Raw genomic sequence first — 15,624 nt, forward strand, 5'->3', positions numbered from 1 at the left:
CTGGACCCCGACACTCAGTTTCACTATGCAGCACGTCCAAACGTATTTCAGAGGTAAAGTGTCTGTCCATATCTATTATTATCCCTCAAGGAAGAGTTACTGCAAGTTTCAAAACTGCTTTTTCACCCACATCCAATTTTTTATATCATCATCACTTATCACATCACCTTTCCCTTTATAAAAAAAGAAACAAACTGATAGTCAATGAAGGGCAGCTGAGAAAAATCCTTTACACCACAGAAGATTGGTTTTGTTTTGATAATTTGCCAAGCTGGTACATGACCCCATAAAGGGATCATCTGCTTATCCAAAGCAACTTTTGGATGTCTTGGAATTAATGTACTTCACTTCAAAACATATTGATAAATGAATTGCATTTTCCAAAAATTGTCATCAGCAATGAGTTTCAGGAGTTTCCATATCATGAAATATCAGTCACAGCTTATATTTTCTGTTATAGCACTTACTCTAGTTTCATTGGCCCATGGCATCATTGTTGTTAGTGGAAAAATCTTTTTTCATTTCTAAAAGCACACATTTGTAGGTTTTACAGTTTCTCTTAAATTCCTTTTGTTAACAAAGGTATCTTCAGAGAGATATTTATTCACATATTGTTGAGGGCTGAAATGCACATCACTTACCACAGGCTGATAATATTCAGGTGCTGGTGGGAGAGGAGGAAAGGTTGAAGTTTTCTTCCAGAATGTTGTTGTATTCAAAGAATGGTTAGAAGAAATGGAATTATCATACTCTTCCTATCCCTCTTCTTCACTGCTATCGACATTTTTGTTGCTGAGAACAGCGTTAGTGATCTCAAAGTCTGCATGTGTGTCATCGTCATCATCATCATCATCATCATCATCATCATCATCATCATTGAAGAGTACTATGTTATCATCATCTCCATTTAAATCTTTTTTAATAAAATTTGCAAATTCTTTCAAATTTGAAAGGAAAAACAGAAAATATACAGAAATTTAAAAATTTGCTTACAATTTGTGTATATTAAACATGTATTTTATGGTCGTTGAACATTTTATGATAAAAATCTGTTACAAAATAGAATTGAAGTGTAAGAAATCTTGACTAATACATTTGTAATGCAATAAAATAAACATGAGTTTTTATAGTGCTGATATCGATTGTCCCCTACAGGGGACATTCTAAATTTGCAAAATGATACATGTATACAAAAATTATTTGGAGTGTGTTTTTTTAACTGTAATGTTTTAGTTTAAACATATAACAACAAAACTGCATTGAAAGAACCATCGTAATTACTGAAATATGGCTGATAAAAACTACTTACATGCTTGAGCATGAAAAATGCCTTCCTCTTTGGTCAGCCATTTTGATACTGCCTTAAAGCAAATGACAAGCAAGCTGGTGTTACTTGCTTCAGTTCCAACATGTACTGCCACCTTTTGTTTATGCATAGAAACACCTAGCACTGTGACCAACCCTTGAACATTGACACTAGATTTTTTTTTCCAAGTGTGTGTTCTATGTCCCCTACAGGGGATGCAGGGGTTGAGGAGGTTAAACAGTCATTCTTTCCACACTCCATACACAAATGGAATGGGAAGGAACTCTGGTATGTACCATCCACTGCACAGTTGTTTGCAGAGTATATATGTGGATGTAGATATCTAGCTTTCGATTTCCACTGAGGACATATGATGAGCAGGGAGAAAAAAGTGAAAAGTGAGATTTTTCCCTTTCCACACTGTTCTGAATGCATCTGAATGATGCTTTATGCACTCATTTCACAAATAAATCCAATACTCTGTTTTGGGAAACACTGTAAAGTAACTGAAAGAAATATCTAACCCTTTTAATCAAATTTGGGAATCCTCCTGAAGACCTGAAGTTATTTGTAAAAGTGTCTCTTACTCTTCATTCCAGATAATATAGTATATCTGCCTTACAAAACCTGAAACCATTCTAAATCCTGTCACAAATTTCACTTGATACACTGAAAGTCAAGAAATAACTTAGTCGTGTCATCATGAATTAGCTGTCACTTACATTATAGCAAAGAACATAATAGTTGATGGAGACTTAGTGCTTGAACTGACTGCAGAATTGAGAAGCTTAAAAGCCAACTTCATAGAGGGTTCTGTGGACCATATTCAGTAGATATCTTCATTGTCCTGGAAACGTATGCAATGTAGACATCAATCATCCTCCGACAATTCTCCAACTGTTACTTTTGGATTAGCATATACTTTTTAAGATCATTTCTTTACTAATTTTTAAGATACTGAGACTTGCGAAGTTACTGAATAATCTATTTGCATGATAATATTGTCCTTCAAGATATATAATCTGAGAAAATGAAATGTGTGTACAACGCCTTCTGGGAGCTGTTTGGCCACCTAGGTCTTTTTACTTGGGAAAAGCAGTCGGGGGGGGGGGGGGGGGGGCGGAGGAGGCTGGGACAGGCAGGGAGGGGGAGAGATAGAAGAGTAGGTGTGGGGGACTGGGTAAAGTGCTGCTTAAGGGACCATAGAGGGTTGAGGTGGAGAGAGGGCAGGACAGCTAGGTGCAGCTGGGCAGTTAGACGTAGGGCGCGGAGGGGGGCAGGCAGTGGAAAAGGAGAGAAGTAAAAAGACTTTGGGACTATGGGTCCATTGATGGAATAGAGGGCTGTGTAGTGCTGCAGTGGGAAAAGAAAGGGGGATAAGTGGGTGTAGGACAATAACTAATGAAGGTTGAGGCCAGGAGGGTTACAGGAACATAGGATATATTGCAGGGAGAGTTTCCACCTGTGCAGTTGAGAAAAGCTGATTTTAGAAGGAAGGGTTCAGGCAGCACAGGTAGTGAAGCATTCATTAAAATTTATTGTGATCGCTTCCTAGTTTTGGTTATTGATAACTTGACACCAGTGTCTGAGTTTAATTTGTACAGCATTGAAGATGATCACTACGTGATCGAAAATCGATTCTGCTATCAATAAAACATCAATATTACGCCCAACACTGATCTTCCTTTTAATTTTAAAATGAAGAACATTATGTTGGGCAGTGTGCTCAGCACCTGGGTGCTCCAGCTGTTTCTTGGCCACAGTTTGTCAGTGGCCATTCATGTGATGTGGACAGACAGCTTGTTGGCTGTTGTGCCTATGTAGAATTCGGCACAGTGGTTGCAGCTTAGCTTATAGATCACACAACTGGTTGAGCCTTTGACAGGATAGGTGAGGCTTGTCACTGGACTGGTGTAGGTGTGGTGGATGATGTATGGAACAGGTCTTGCATCTAGAGCTATTGCAGGGATATCAGCCATGAGGCAAGGGGTTGGGAACAGGGGTTGTGTAAGATTTGATAAAGATATTGTTTAGGTTGATTAGGTTCGGTGGGCAGCAGAATACCATCTTGGGAGGAGTGGGAAGGATAGTGGGTATGACAGTCCTCATTTCGGGCATGACAGGAGGTAGTCAAAACAATGCCAGATAATGTGATTTGGTTGCTTCAGTTTTGGATGGTATTGATTCACAAGGGGAATGCTCTTCTGTGGCTGTATTGTGGGACTTTGAGAGGTGGGAAAGTGGGGGGGGGGGGGGGGGGACTGGAGAATAAGGCACAGGAGATCTGTTTCTGTACAAGTAGGGAGGATAAATACGATCTGTGAAGGCCTCAGTGAAACCCTTGATATACCGGGTGATCAAAAAGTCAGTATAAATTTGAAAACGTAATAAACCACAGAATAAAGTAGATACAGAGGTAAAAACTGACACACATGCTTGGAATGACATGGGATTTTATTAGAACAAAAAAAAAAGTTCACAAAATGTCAGACAGATGGCGCTCTACAGCAAAACTGCTACCGTGACGAGTGAGAGGTACGCAACATCCCCAGCCTGGCTGATAAACACCTGCTGGAACGTATGATGTTTATGCAGGATGGGGCTCCACCCCATATTGCTAGCTGAGTGAAAGATCTCTTGTGCGCGTCGTTTGGTGATGACCGTGTGCTCAGCCGCCATTTTCATCATGCTTGGCCTCCCAGGTCCCCAGACCTCAGTCCGTGCGATTATTGGCTTCGGGGTTACCTGAAGTCACAAGTGTATCGTGATCGACCGACATCTCTAGGGATGCTGAAAGGCAACATCCGACGCCAATGCTTCACCATAACTCCGGACATGCTTTACAGTGCTGTTCACAACATTATTCCTTGACTACAGCTATTGTTGAGGAATGATGGTGGACATACTGAGCATTTCCTGTAAAGAACATCATCTTTGCTTTGTCTTACTTTGTTATGCTAGTTATTGCTATTCTGATCAGATGAAGCGTCATCTGTCTGACATTGTTTGAACTTTTGTATACTTTTGGTTCCAATAAAACCCCATGCCATTCCAAGCATGTGTGTCAATTTGTACCTCGCTATCTACATTATTCCGTGATTTATTCAGTTTTCAAATTTATACCGACTTTTTGATCACCCGGTATTTCAAGAGGGACTGCTTGTCACAGATGGCTAAGCTGTATGTAAGAGACATCTTGGTGTGGAATGGGTGGCAGCTGTCGAAGTGGTGGTGTTTCTGTGGTTGGTAGAGCTGATGTGGACAGAGGTATTGATGTAGCCATCTTTGAGGTGCAGGTGAACAGCAGGAAAGGTGGCTTATAGGGCTGAGGAGGACCAGGCGAAGTGAATGGGCAGAAGGTATTGAGGTTGTGGAGGAATGTGGACAGGGTGTCCTCATCTTCAATCTGACCACAAAGATGTCATTAGTGAATCTGAAACAGGTGAAGGGTTTGGGATTCTATGTAGTTAGAAAGGATTCCTCTAGGTGGCCCATGATTAGGTTGGCATAGGATGGTGTCATTTGGGTGCCTAATGCTATACCCTAGATTTATTTGTAGGTAGTGCCCTCAAAGGAGAAGTTATTGGGCTTGAGGATATAGTGGGTAATGGTGACTTCTCTCCTTTTTCGCTGCTCCCCCCCCCCCCCCACCCCCCCCACCCCTGCCCTGTGTGTAGCCTCCTGACCATAAGCAGCCTGTCTCCACCTCAACCCTCTATGGTCCCACAAGCAGAACTTTACCATCCCCCATCCCTACTCTCCTGTCCCTTCCCATTCCCTGCCCCAGCCTCACCCTTATCCCTACCACCCAGATTGCTTCTCTAATCATGTGCTGCTGTTCACAGTCTGACCTCAGCAGCCAGTGACTGGAATAGTGAAGTTGATAATTCTTCCGGGTTATATGGCCGTGTTCCATGGAAGTCTTCTATTCCTAACGTTTCGTCCAATACTACGTTGGACATCCTCAGAGGTATGGCTGGTCCTTTTGAGTCCTGCTGACTGACAAGTCAGGCGTCGGAGATGGTACACAACAAACAAGTCGGGCGTCGGAGAGCAGGCCAAAGGACAAGGATGGTACACAACAATGGAAGAACATGGTGTCTTTTCCTTTCATTAGTAAGGTTACAGATCGAATCGGCAAAATTTTGCTGAAACATAAAGTGAAACCGGTATTCAGACCTACCAGAAAAATGGGACAAGTACTTTGTTCTGTTAAAGATAGAAGGCCACCATTATCATCTAGCGGTGTGTATAAAATCCATGTACTTTTGGCAAGGTCTATATTGGTACTACGAAAAGAAGTGTGAATACAAGTGTAAAGGAGCATAAAAGTCTTTGCCGACTGGAAAAAATAGATAAATCGGCCATTGTGGAACATGCACTTCAGTCAGGTGACCATGTAGTTAAGTTTTCTGAAACTAAAGTTTTAAGTGCTACCACGAACTATTATCCATGACTGTATAGGAAGGCTATTGAAATTTATAAAATGAAGATAATTTTAATAGAAAAGAAGAGGCCTTGAAACTAAACTAGATGTGGACAGTGGCATTACAGAATCGATATGTGATTTTTATCTATGACGGACTATTATCGATAGTTACATTTTATCTTTGACTAGTTTTCTCTCTGCTACTATGTGCAAGCTAGATCACGCCCACTTTCCTCGGTATTTAGGCCACTCTCCGACACCCGACTCGTCAGTCAGCAGGACTCAACAGGACCAGCCATACCTCTGAGGATGTCCAACGTAGTATTGGATGAAACGTTAGGAACAGAATAATTCCATGGACCATGGCCATATAACCCAGAAGAATTATCAACAACAGTACCATCCGGTCGTGAAAGCCTTCATTGTATGATTGGAATAGTGAAGTCTGACTCTGTGTAGCTGTCCTGATGTAGATTATCTGTGGTTTTCCTAATCACTTAAAGAAGCCACAGCTTCCTTCCATCCTTTAAATTTATGAAAAGAAATGTAGTTATACTGATTGCTGGACAAAATGAGACTCACAGGAAGTAACCATGTTCAGGTAGTACCAAAGACACTACCAAGGAGGCCAAGTAGGAAAACTGAGAGTGTGTAGAATGTCTTTTCTGCCTAAAGAGACCAATGACTTTGTCCTCATCTGTCCCATGACAGTAATACTATCTTGCCACTTTGATAAGCAAAACACTACCAATGGCATACAGTTTCCATTGCACTGCATTCTAAATAAGAATATTCCTCAATGTAGATAAGTTTTGATTGTTAATGGAGAACTTAATTTTAATTTCAACTTAAAGTTAGTTCAGTGTGTTACCAATTTCACAGTTTCATGTTATGTCTGAAAACCTACCCTTAGACCGTTGTGAAAACTTTGTGCATTATCCTCCTTTTTGCCTGTAATAATGAACCAACCCCTATTTATTTGAATCTGGTTGCAGTCTATATTTATCTAATCCATGTTAAGCATGTGCATTAGTTTCTTTCGCATAAAATTTTATGATTCAGACGGAGTCTTCATTTCAAAAGTTACTACCTTCAAGCTCATGACATTTCTATTACAGGACCTTATCCATCTGAATAAATGCTGTGTGATAAGCTTTACAAGTGTTTGATATACACATTTTGTTAATTTTTTTTCTCTTTGCCATCATGACCATCTGAAACCAAATCCACAAGTTATATGAGAATTTCGCAAAATAAGTCTTTATTTTCTTAGAAAATAATGAATCCAAGAAACAAAGAAAATCATAAACATGTCATATATGTATATTCAGGAAAATATTTATTTTTCAGGTTCAAGGCTCCATTCATTGCACTGAGTTCATGTGCTCTTATGCCGTGGTCTAATGGAAGGATGGGTAATCCTGACAATCCAGCTTATATACCAAATCTTTTTGCTCCTCTTGGTAGCAAAATGTCATTCTGGGAAAGAACATACAATACTGGTCTCTATTTGTTGCATCAATTAATTCGTAAACTGCTAGTTGACATACCATCACAGAAAGTGGCAAGTCGTTTCTTTGGTTCTGACTTGCCTCCATTGCAAGAAATAGCAAAAAATACAAGTCTTCTTCTTGTCAACAGGTAAGTTATAAGGTAAGCACTGAAGTGCCACATGATATTTTTATTGCACTTTTGACTGTAGTGGTGTTGGTTCCCTGTGTGTATTATTTCTGCCAACAACAAAAAATTGTAGCAAAGTGCTGTTGGCTGGTGCGCTATTGTATTTATATTAACACCATCACAAAGAGTTTAACAGTTTGCATAAAGTACAGGTAGAACAGGTAGAAAACATTTTCTATATGTCCTTGAAAGTTTTATTTAATTCAAGAAGATGGTGTATTTGCTTATGCCGACTGCCTGACAGGAGATGTTTGTTTTGGAATTTTGTGAATTGTATATGGCAGATAAATGTAGGCCAAAGAGTGCCACAGACATTGGCACACATCCCAAAAAGAAACCCATTGGTGATTGGCATAGTGCAATACACAGTCATGGCAGCACAGCTAAAGGACACTACATATCTTAAGAGGTGAAATATTGAGTTTTTTTAGCAGTTACAGGAAACTTTTAAAAACTAAGCATGTATGATAATGCCTCAGCATCAAAGCATGTGTGCTGCCCTCTATGAATTTTTTTATTTCATATATGAAACCTTTAAGAGCTTTGTCTTGCAGACATATGAGGAGGAGCAGTACATGACGCAAAAAAATTATCTAAGATTGTCATTATAGTGACTAGTGCACTTTTAGTAAGTTAAATGTTCCATGGCTCATTCATGACATTTTGTAATGAACTGTAATGAGGCAGTTCACAGAATGAAATCTTGATATAATGAATAAGTAATTGACAGACTGAGAATAAGTGTATTTACTAGAAATAAGGTTTCCTGATGAATAATTTTGAAAATTGTATAGAACGTTAACTTAATTGCTATTTAAATATGACCACATGTTGACCACTTACAGAAGAGTTCACTTAAATCAAAACAATATTTAGTTTACAATATTATGAGAAGGAAAGTTGCTGCTCACCATATAGTGAAGATTCTGAGTTGTAGGTACACACAACAAATCTGTGCCTATCTGTGACTCAGCATATCCAGTATATGGTGAGTAGCAACTTTCCTTCTCATAATATTGTTACATTCCATCTTGGATTTTCCATTGTTCAATATTTATTTTAGTAATACAAGTAAATACGTAACACTTTTGCATTTAATTAACTCAAAGTTTATAAATAAAACGTATTCTTTGTAATAGTAGTAATCCAGAATATCTTTTTCAAACTATTGTCAAAATTAGCTTTGCTACCTGTCAAGCATTAAATTTTGTAGTTGTTGTTGTCATCCTGAGTCTGAAGACTGGTGTGATACAGCTCTCCATGTTACTCTATCCTGTGAAAGCCTGTTCATCTCTGAATAACTACTGCTACCTACATCCTTTTGAACTTGCTTACTGTGTTTATCTCTTGATCTCCCTCTTCAATCTCACCCCCCCCCCCCCCCCACCCAAGTCCCTTCAGTACTAAATTTGTGATCCCTTGATCTCTCAGGATGTGTCCTATCAACAAATCCCTTCTTTTAATCAAGTTGTGCCAAAATTTCTTTTCTCTCCAGTTTTATTCAATACCTCCTCATTAGTTTCAAAATCTATCTATCTAATTAACAGCATTCTTCTGTAGCACCAAATTTCAAAATTTTCTATTTCCTTCTTGACTAAACTGTTCATGATCCACATTTCACTTCCATACAAGGCTACATTCCAAACAAATACTGCTAAAAACGACTTCCTAACACTTAAATCTGTATTCAGTGTTAAAATTCTCTGATTCAGAAATGCTTTTTGTACCATTGCCAGTCTACATTTGGTATCCTCTCTCTGCCTCAGCCATCATCAATTATTTTACTTCCCAAATAACGAAACACATCTACTAATTTTGGTATATTGTTCCCTAAACTAATTCCGTCAGCATCATCTGATTTAATTGGATTGCATTCCATTACCCTTGTTTTGCATTTGGTGGTGTTCGTCTGATATCCTGTTCAGCTGCTCTTCCAAGCCCTTTGCTGTCTCTGACAGAATTATGGTGTCACTGGCAAGCTTCAAAGTTTTCATTTCTTCTCCCTGATATTTAATTCCCTCACCAAATTTTTATGTCGTTTCTTTTACTGCTTGCTCTGTGTACAGATTATAACATCATGGATAGACGACAACCCTGTCTCACTCCCCTCTTGACCATTGCTCCCCTTTTTCTGTAACTATCAGTTTTGCATGTGCACTGCTTCATAGTTTGCACGTGAAGTTTGTGCTTGATGTGGACACTAGAGGCCTCATGGCTTGCTAATACAACAGCAGTTGTGTGTGTAGTGTGCTAGATGAACCATCTTTTGGAACTAATGGCTATATATGCCAGAGCTCAAGGCTCCGCTGGTCTCTTGCATACTGCTAATTGTATTGTACTTTGCCTTACCTCTGTTTGTACTGTACAAGCAATAAATTACAGTGTTCTTGCATTAGAACACTTTTTTGGTAATGAGTACGCTATTCAGTTCCACATGTTCCACATCAGTCATTGGACCTTTGAGTTTAATTTCCATGGAGGCAGTGCTTGAATCTCTTCTTGAGCAGCAGCAGGCACTGACTGTTGCTATTTCCAATTTAACAGCTACATTGGCACAACCTGCAGCTCCACCAACAACATATTTGCTACCATTCCCTGAGTACAACAATGCAGCAGGAGACTGGGATGCTTACAAAAAATACCTGTGGCAACATTTAAAGGCATTTTGGGTAAGAGATGTAAAGTTCCACAAAGCCCTTTTTTTGTTGTGGATATCATCTTGTGTTTGCCAGTTGTCTGCGTGCCTGCTTGCAAGAACCTTCAAATCTTTCTTTTCATCAGATGTGTGAGTTACTTTCTGCCTATCACTATAAATGTACTCATATTATTGCTGCTTGTGTTGAGTTTTAGTGCTGCCAAAAGTGGTTAAAACAGTCATACAGATCATGGGCAGTGGAACTATGTGGACTTGGCCATCACTGTAACTTTGTGAAAAACGTTTGTAAGGAATGCTGCAGCGAACATTTTCTAGGATGCGCAGCATGGTTTGAGCAGCATTGTGGAGCCAGAAATTCATAAAGATGCTCTTGAAAAGGCCAAAGAGTGTGCCCAGTTTTGTCAGTACACCTCCCAGGGGTTTCTGGAAGAATGGGTGAGGGGAGGGAATTCTGTGAGGAGACTGACAAAAGGGGGAGAATAGGATAGCTATTTGATGGCGAGGTGAGTGGCCATACAGGATTGGCAGGAGCTATGACTGCATGATATGCCAACAATGATATGGCGACAACCAGGTGAGGAGCAGGCTACTGTGGGAAATGAAATCAGCACCAAAGATAGGGTCCATAATATCAGTAATGGTGAAAGACCATGGTAAATATCTACTGATTTCTAGGTTGATGGATTGTGTGCAGGAGCAATAGGTTGTGATGGCTGAACCACTAACTGCAGTGAGCAGTAGAGGGAAGGTGAGGGCATAACAGCTTGCAAGGAAAGATAAGTCAGATTCAGTATCGACTAGGTATGACATGTTGAAAGACATGACGTAATGGTCATGTATGAACAGGCACTGTGAGATTGATTATCAACTGGATGTGCCTGCTACCAGTCGCTGCCGATGTTTGGGCTACTTAAGCATGGTGTTCGACAATATGCGGTATTGCTGCTGAAGTGTTTGTGATACCAGCAGAGACCTCAGCAGTCCCAAATGTTTTTGTAGCCACTGAGAGAGGGGTCGGGGGGAGGGGGAGGAGCTGTGTTTGCATGAGTGTGCTTGCTGGTGGCTGGTAGGCAGGGCCCATCACAGGTATTGGCATCACATAGGTTGTGCACACTGTGTACACAGTGCTTGTGGCCACACAACATGGCAGAGTCTGGCCTGGTACAGAGGATGTCAGTTTTACCATCTTGTCACTCACGTGTGTCATTAATTGAGCCACCTCCACAGGGGTTTTTGGAGATGGGAGGTGTAAATTCAGGCATAGGCGGCATATGTGGATGATCCAGCAAATGACTGTTGTGGCTATGCGTGAAAGCTCTGGGTGATGGTAATAGCAGTCAGTGAAAGGTCGAGCATTTCAAAGACCCTATCAGCCAAAATGAGCAGTGCTTCAATGTTCATATAATTGTGTATGGCCAGGGTTGCGTGGATTTCAGCACGCAGCCAATTCAGGAATTACAGCTGTTCAGGCTTATGTTGGGCTCAGCATATTTCAGATGACACTAATTGTGATATCAAGCAATCTTTCAACACAGCAGAACTGTTGCATTGCAGTTGGTTGGATATGATAAAATGTGCCTCCACCATGACTACAGGCTTGAGTTGCATGACCATCAATGCAAATTTTGCAGAGTCACTGGTGATGGAGAAACCCATAAATATTGCTTCATTGGATGAGAACCATAGCTGAGGTCATAGGCATTGAACAGTGACAGCTGGGTCTTGACCTGTCTCTGGAGTGTTGGAGGGCTGCTTGTACCTGAGTAATGGTACTCAGTGATTGATGAAAGCCTGAAATCTGGCCGTTTGCACTTGCAACTCGGGGGCCACTAGTGGAGAGTGCCGAGGGGGTCGGGCTTGTCAGTGATGGGTTGGGACCATATTGAAAGGGGGTGTGGTATGTTAGTGTTAGTGTTTGGCTGGGTCATCATGTCTATACTCTGGCTGTAGAAACATTGGTGCAAGGGAGTCCTACTGCACACAGGAGTTAGTATAATAGTCCACTAGCATGGTGGGGGAAAGGAGCATGTCAAAGGCAGCATCATCCGGGTGCGTGGCCACACCGGGGGGGGGGGGGGGGGGGGGGCCCTTGGTGATGATACATCATGGTATGTAGCATGGACTGGGGCACTGTGAATGGGTGATGAAGCTTTGTCTACGTTTGCTAACGATACCCAGAATGTATCAGCAAGCAAGACACACACAAGGGCTGCATGGAGCATGGGCAGGGGAGAGCAGGGAGCATGTAATGAATTCAGACTGCTCCCCAGCATCAACAGTGTTGGAATTTGCTTCATCCTCATTTGTATTGCTAGTGATTGTCATATAAGCTGACTGACTGTTATTGGATGGGCAACTCAGGTTATGAAAGGAGAGAAAACAATTTATACTCATTAGCATACAAATAGTCCATTTACTCGATGAAATGTACCCACCATAGGGAGATCATACAACAAATTAACATAATAGAATGCTGATGCCTTTATGTTGGTGGAAGGTTAAACAAATATGCAGAGGTGGACATATGTACTCAATGGTCCAGCTATTGTGTGTGGGCTAGATACATCTTACCACTAATACAGCTGAAATGGGCACACATAAAAAGTTCACCCTCTCAGGATAGGGAAACACAACCCATACGTTAAATAGGGCATATGGATGTAATTTACATCTCTGTGGATAACACAGAATACAATATTTTGATCCCAGCATTATTTGATGGTCATATTTAACATACAATTTACCTCTGTATAAAGAAAATGGGGTGCAATATTCTGATTAGCAACACCAAATGGTTTGTAATGTAGATGTCCATCTACCACAGTGTGCTAGACATTCACTGCATTAAAAGTTACTTGACACACAGCCATCGTTGCAGCAAGGGCTAATAATTACATCTACACATGCAAAGGGATGTGGTGTTCGAACACTGCAGTGGCACACACATTAAGTGTACACATACATAAAAAATGACAGTGTGTTATGGATCTCTTACCACACAAGTCTATGCCCTTAGGTGATGAGTAGAGATAATAATGGATGAGACATGTGGTGAATGACTCTATCAGTTCACAGAAAGGTGCACTAACACAGGCAAAGTTATTTCACGCATGTAGGTAGGCAACTTGAGGACAGTTATGTAAGGACTAGTGAGTATGCTTGCATGGATATGCACACAACACCATTCAGCAGGGTCTGGAGGGCACCAGACTGACGTACTGAGTAGTATTAATGTTGGTGGTAATCAAGAAGTGATGCCCATATTGCACCTGGAATAACTGTCTGGGTAAGTGAGGCCACATGTACCCAGTTATTTAAAACAGTTAGACCCACTGGCTCTCCATGGTAATGCAAGTAACCTGCAATGCCCATGCCGTGTGATCACATAAAGCTGACTTACCGGTGTGTAGTCTTCTGAATGCACACACACACACACACACACACACACACAAGCCCCCCAGGGGATCCACAACTCTTTTGTGGATACGTGCGTAGCGAGCACGGGACCCCGAGCTGATGTGGCCTTCCTTCCTTTCCGGGCTGCATACCTTCCCTTTCCGCATCCTTCCCCATCCCCCATCTTCGCTCCCCCCCCCCTCACCTCTGGCTCTTTCTTTCCCTTTCTCCCCCTCTGGGGTTATGGTTTGTGCCTATGTCCGGAGACGGACGCTTGTAAATATACTACATTCTTTGCCTTCCTTGCTTGTAAGTCTTCATCCTTCCTTTGTCCTCCTTTCCTTACCTCTTCTCTCTACCCTTTTCTCCACTGCGGCGTTTGAGACCTCTCTTCTTTCCTTTCCCTTTCTTTCTTCCTCCCTGTGTGTGTCTGAAGGCCAACCCATGCACTTCCATGCGTAGCCGGTGACGGGGTAACGCGTAATTCCCCGCCCCGGGTAGACAGGTAGGACACGTACGTACCCCCTGGTAATGGCCAGGCCCAGGGAGGGGTGATTACCCGAGCTGATACCTTCCGAAAGTGCCGATTGGTCCCTCCGTCCGTTTGTCAGGAGGTGTGACCTGAGGTGTGAACAATCACCTAAGGCGGGAGTGCCCTCAGAGAGGGCCCCCACAAGGGAGGAGCGCGCCATCGGAGACACCGGTAATCATGGGGGATTCTTCCGCAATGGTTTCCTCACCTTCCACTATGTCTGCTCACAAACGTAAGTTCACAGAGTCTCAGCCACAGTCAGTTCTTACATCGTTGCCACAGTTCCTTGTTGTTTCTCGGTCTGACGAAGGTCATGACTTCTCCACGGTCAACCCTTTCATTATTCAGAAAGGTGTCGACGCAATTGCAGGTCCAGTAAAGTCTTGTTCCAGATTACGGAATGGCACCCTGTTGTTAGAAACAGTCAGTGCCCTCCAGGCCCAAAAATTGCTGCGTACCTCACTACTACACACTTTCCCTGTCCGGGTGGAACCGCACCGTACCTTAAATTCCTCGCGTGGAGTCGTTTATACACGCTCCCTCAATGGACTGTCTGACGAAGAAATTCAGCACTACCTGTCTGACCAGGGCGTAACGGCTGTTCATAGGGTTATGAAAAGGGTTGACACGAACATCATTCCAACACGCACTGTCTTCTTGACATTTGACAAAGTTCAACTCCCATCGAAAATCAAAGCAGGCTATAAGATAATTTCCGTTCGCCCTTATGTCCCAAACCCTACACGCTGCTATCGGTGTCAGCGATTCAATCACACCAGCCAGTCCTGTTCCAATCCGGCCAAATGTGTTACGTGTGGCAAAGATGCCCATGAGGGTTCTTGTCCACCTCCATCCCCTCGCTGCATCAACTGTATGGGTGACCACGCTGCTTCCTCTCGAGATTGTCCCGTTTTTAAGGACGAAAAGCTCATCCAGGAAATTAGAGTAAAGGAAAAGGTGTCGACCTTTGCTGCTCGAAAATTATTCGCCAGTCGACAGCCCACCGTGCCTCAGAAAGGAAAATACAGCGCTGTCCTTGCTTCTCATCGGCCAACAAAGGAGGCGGCCATGCAGACATGCGACCTCACCTTTAGTGCCACGGTCATCAGATCGGCCAGTGCAAAGATCGCACGTTCAACCTCACCACTTTCGCCTGCCCACTCTCTGGCTCACCCTTCGTCGAGTTCTGCTAAATCTCGAGCCCAAAAGTCAGACACCAAGACCTCGAAAAAAGAGCATACTCGTGAAGAGTTTTTACGTACGGCAACTTCCCAACCATCGGTTCGTCCTTCCTCTAAACATCATACTTCCAAGAAGGCTACAAAGAAACCCAGTTCCTCTCCTTCTCCGCCAAGGCGTGTCCCATCTACAGCACCACCTGGCGGAAATCGCCCTCGGCCGTCTTCTGTGTCACCGAGGCGCACTGCTGGCGGCCGATTAACCGGCCGGTCGCTAGTGGCAGGAGCTGCTCCTGACCAACCTATGGAACAGGATCTTCTGCCTTCGGCTGAATGCCATTCCATGCTGTCGGTCGCAAGCTCAGAGCAGTCGTTGAGTTGACAGTGACCTTGGTCACATTCCTCCATTTTCTGTTCACCCTATGTCCATTATCCACTGGAATATCC

The 15,624-nt window shown here is 42.4% G+C and overlaps 1 protein-coding gene across 3 annotated transcripts in view; it reads left to right on the forward strand.

Annotated features, from left to right (window-relative positions):
- The window catches only part of LOC126260192 (UDP-glycosyltransferase UGT5-like), a 369,168-nt gene that overhangs the window by 294,793 nt on the left and 58,751 nt on the right, over positions 1-15,624 (forward strand). For all 3 annotated transcript variants that reach the window (XM_049957468.1, XM_049957470.1, XM_049957469.1), the window contains one exon: positions 7,086-7,376. In XM_049957468.1, coding sequence (XP_049813425.1) covers positions 7,086-7,376 — 291 coding nt within the window. The remainder of the gene's footprint in view (positions 1-7,085; positions 7,377-15,624) is intronic.

Source organism: Schistocerca nitens, chromosome 5 (genome assembly GCF_023898315.1).
Source record: "Schistocerca nitens isolate TAMUIC-IGC-003100 chromosome 5, iqSchNite1.1, whole genome shotgun sequence".
Lineage (NCBI taxonomy): Eukaryota > Metazoa > Arthropoda > Insecta > Orthoptera > Acrididae > Schistocerca > Schistocerca nitens.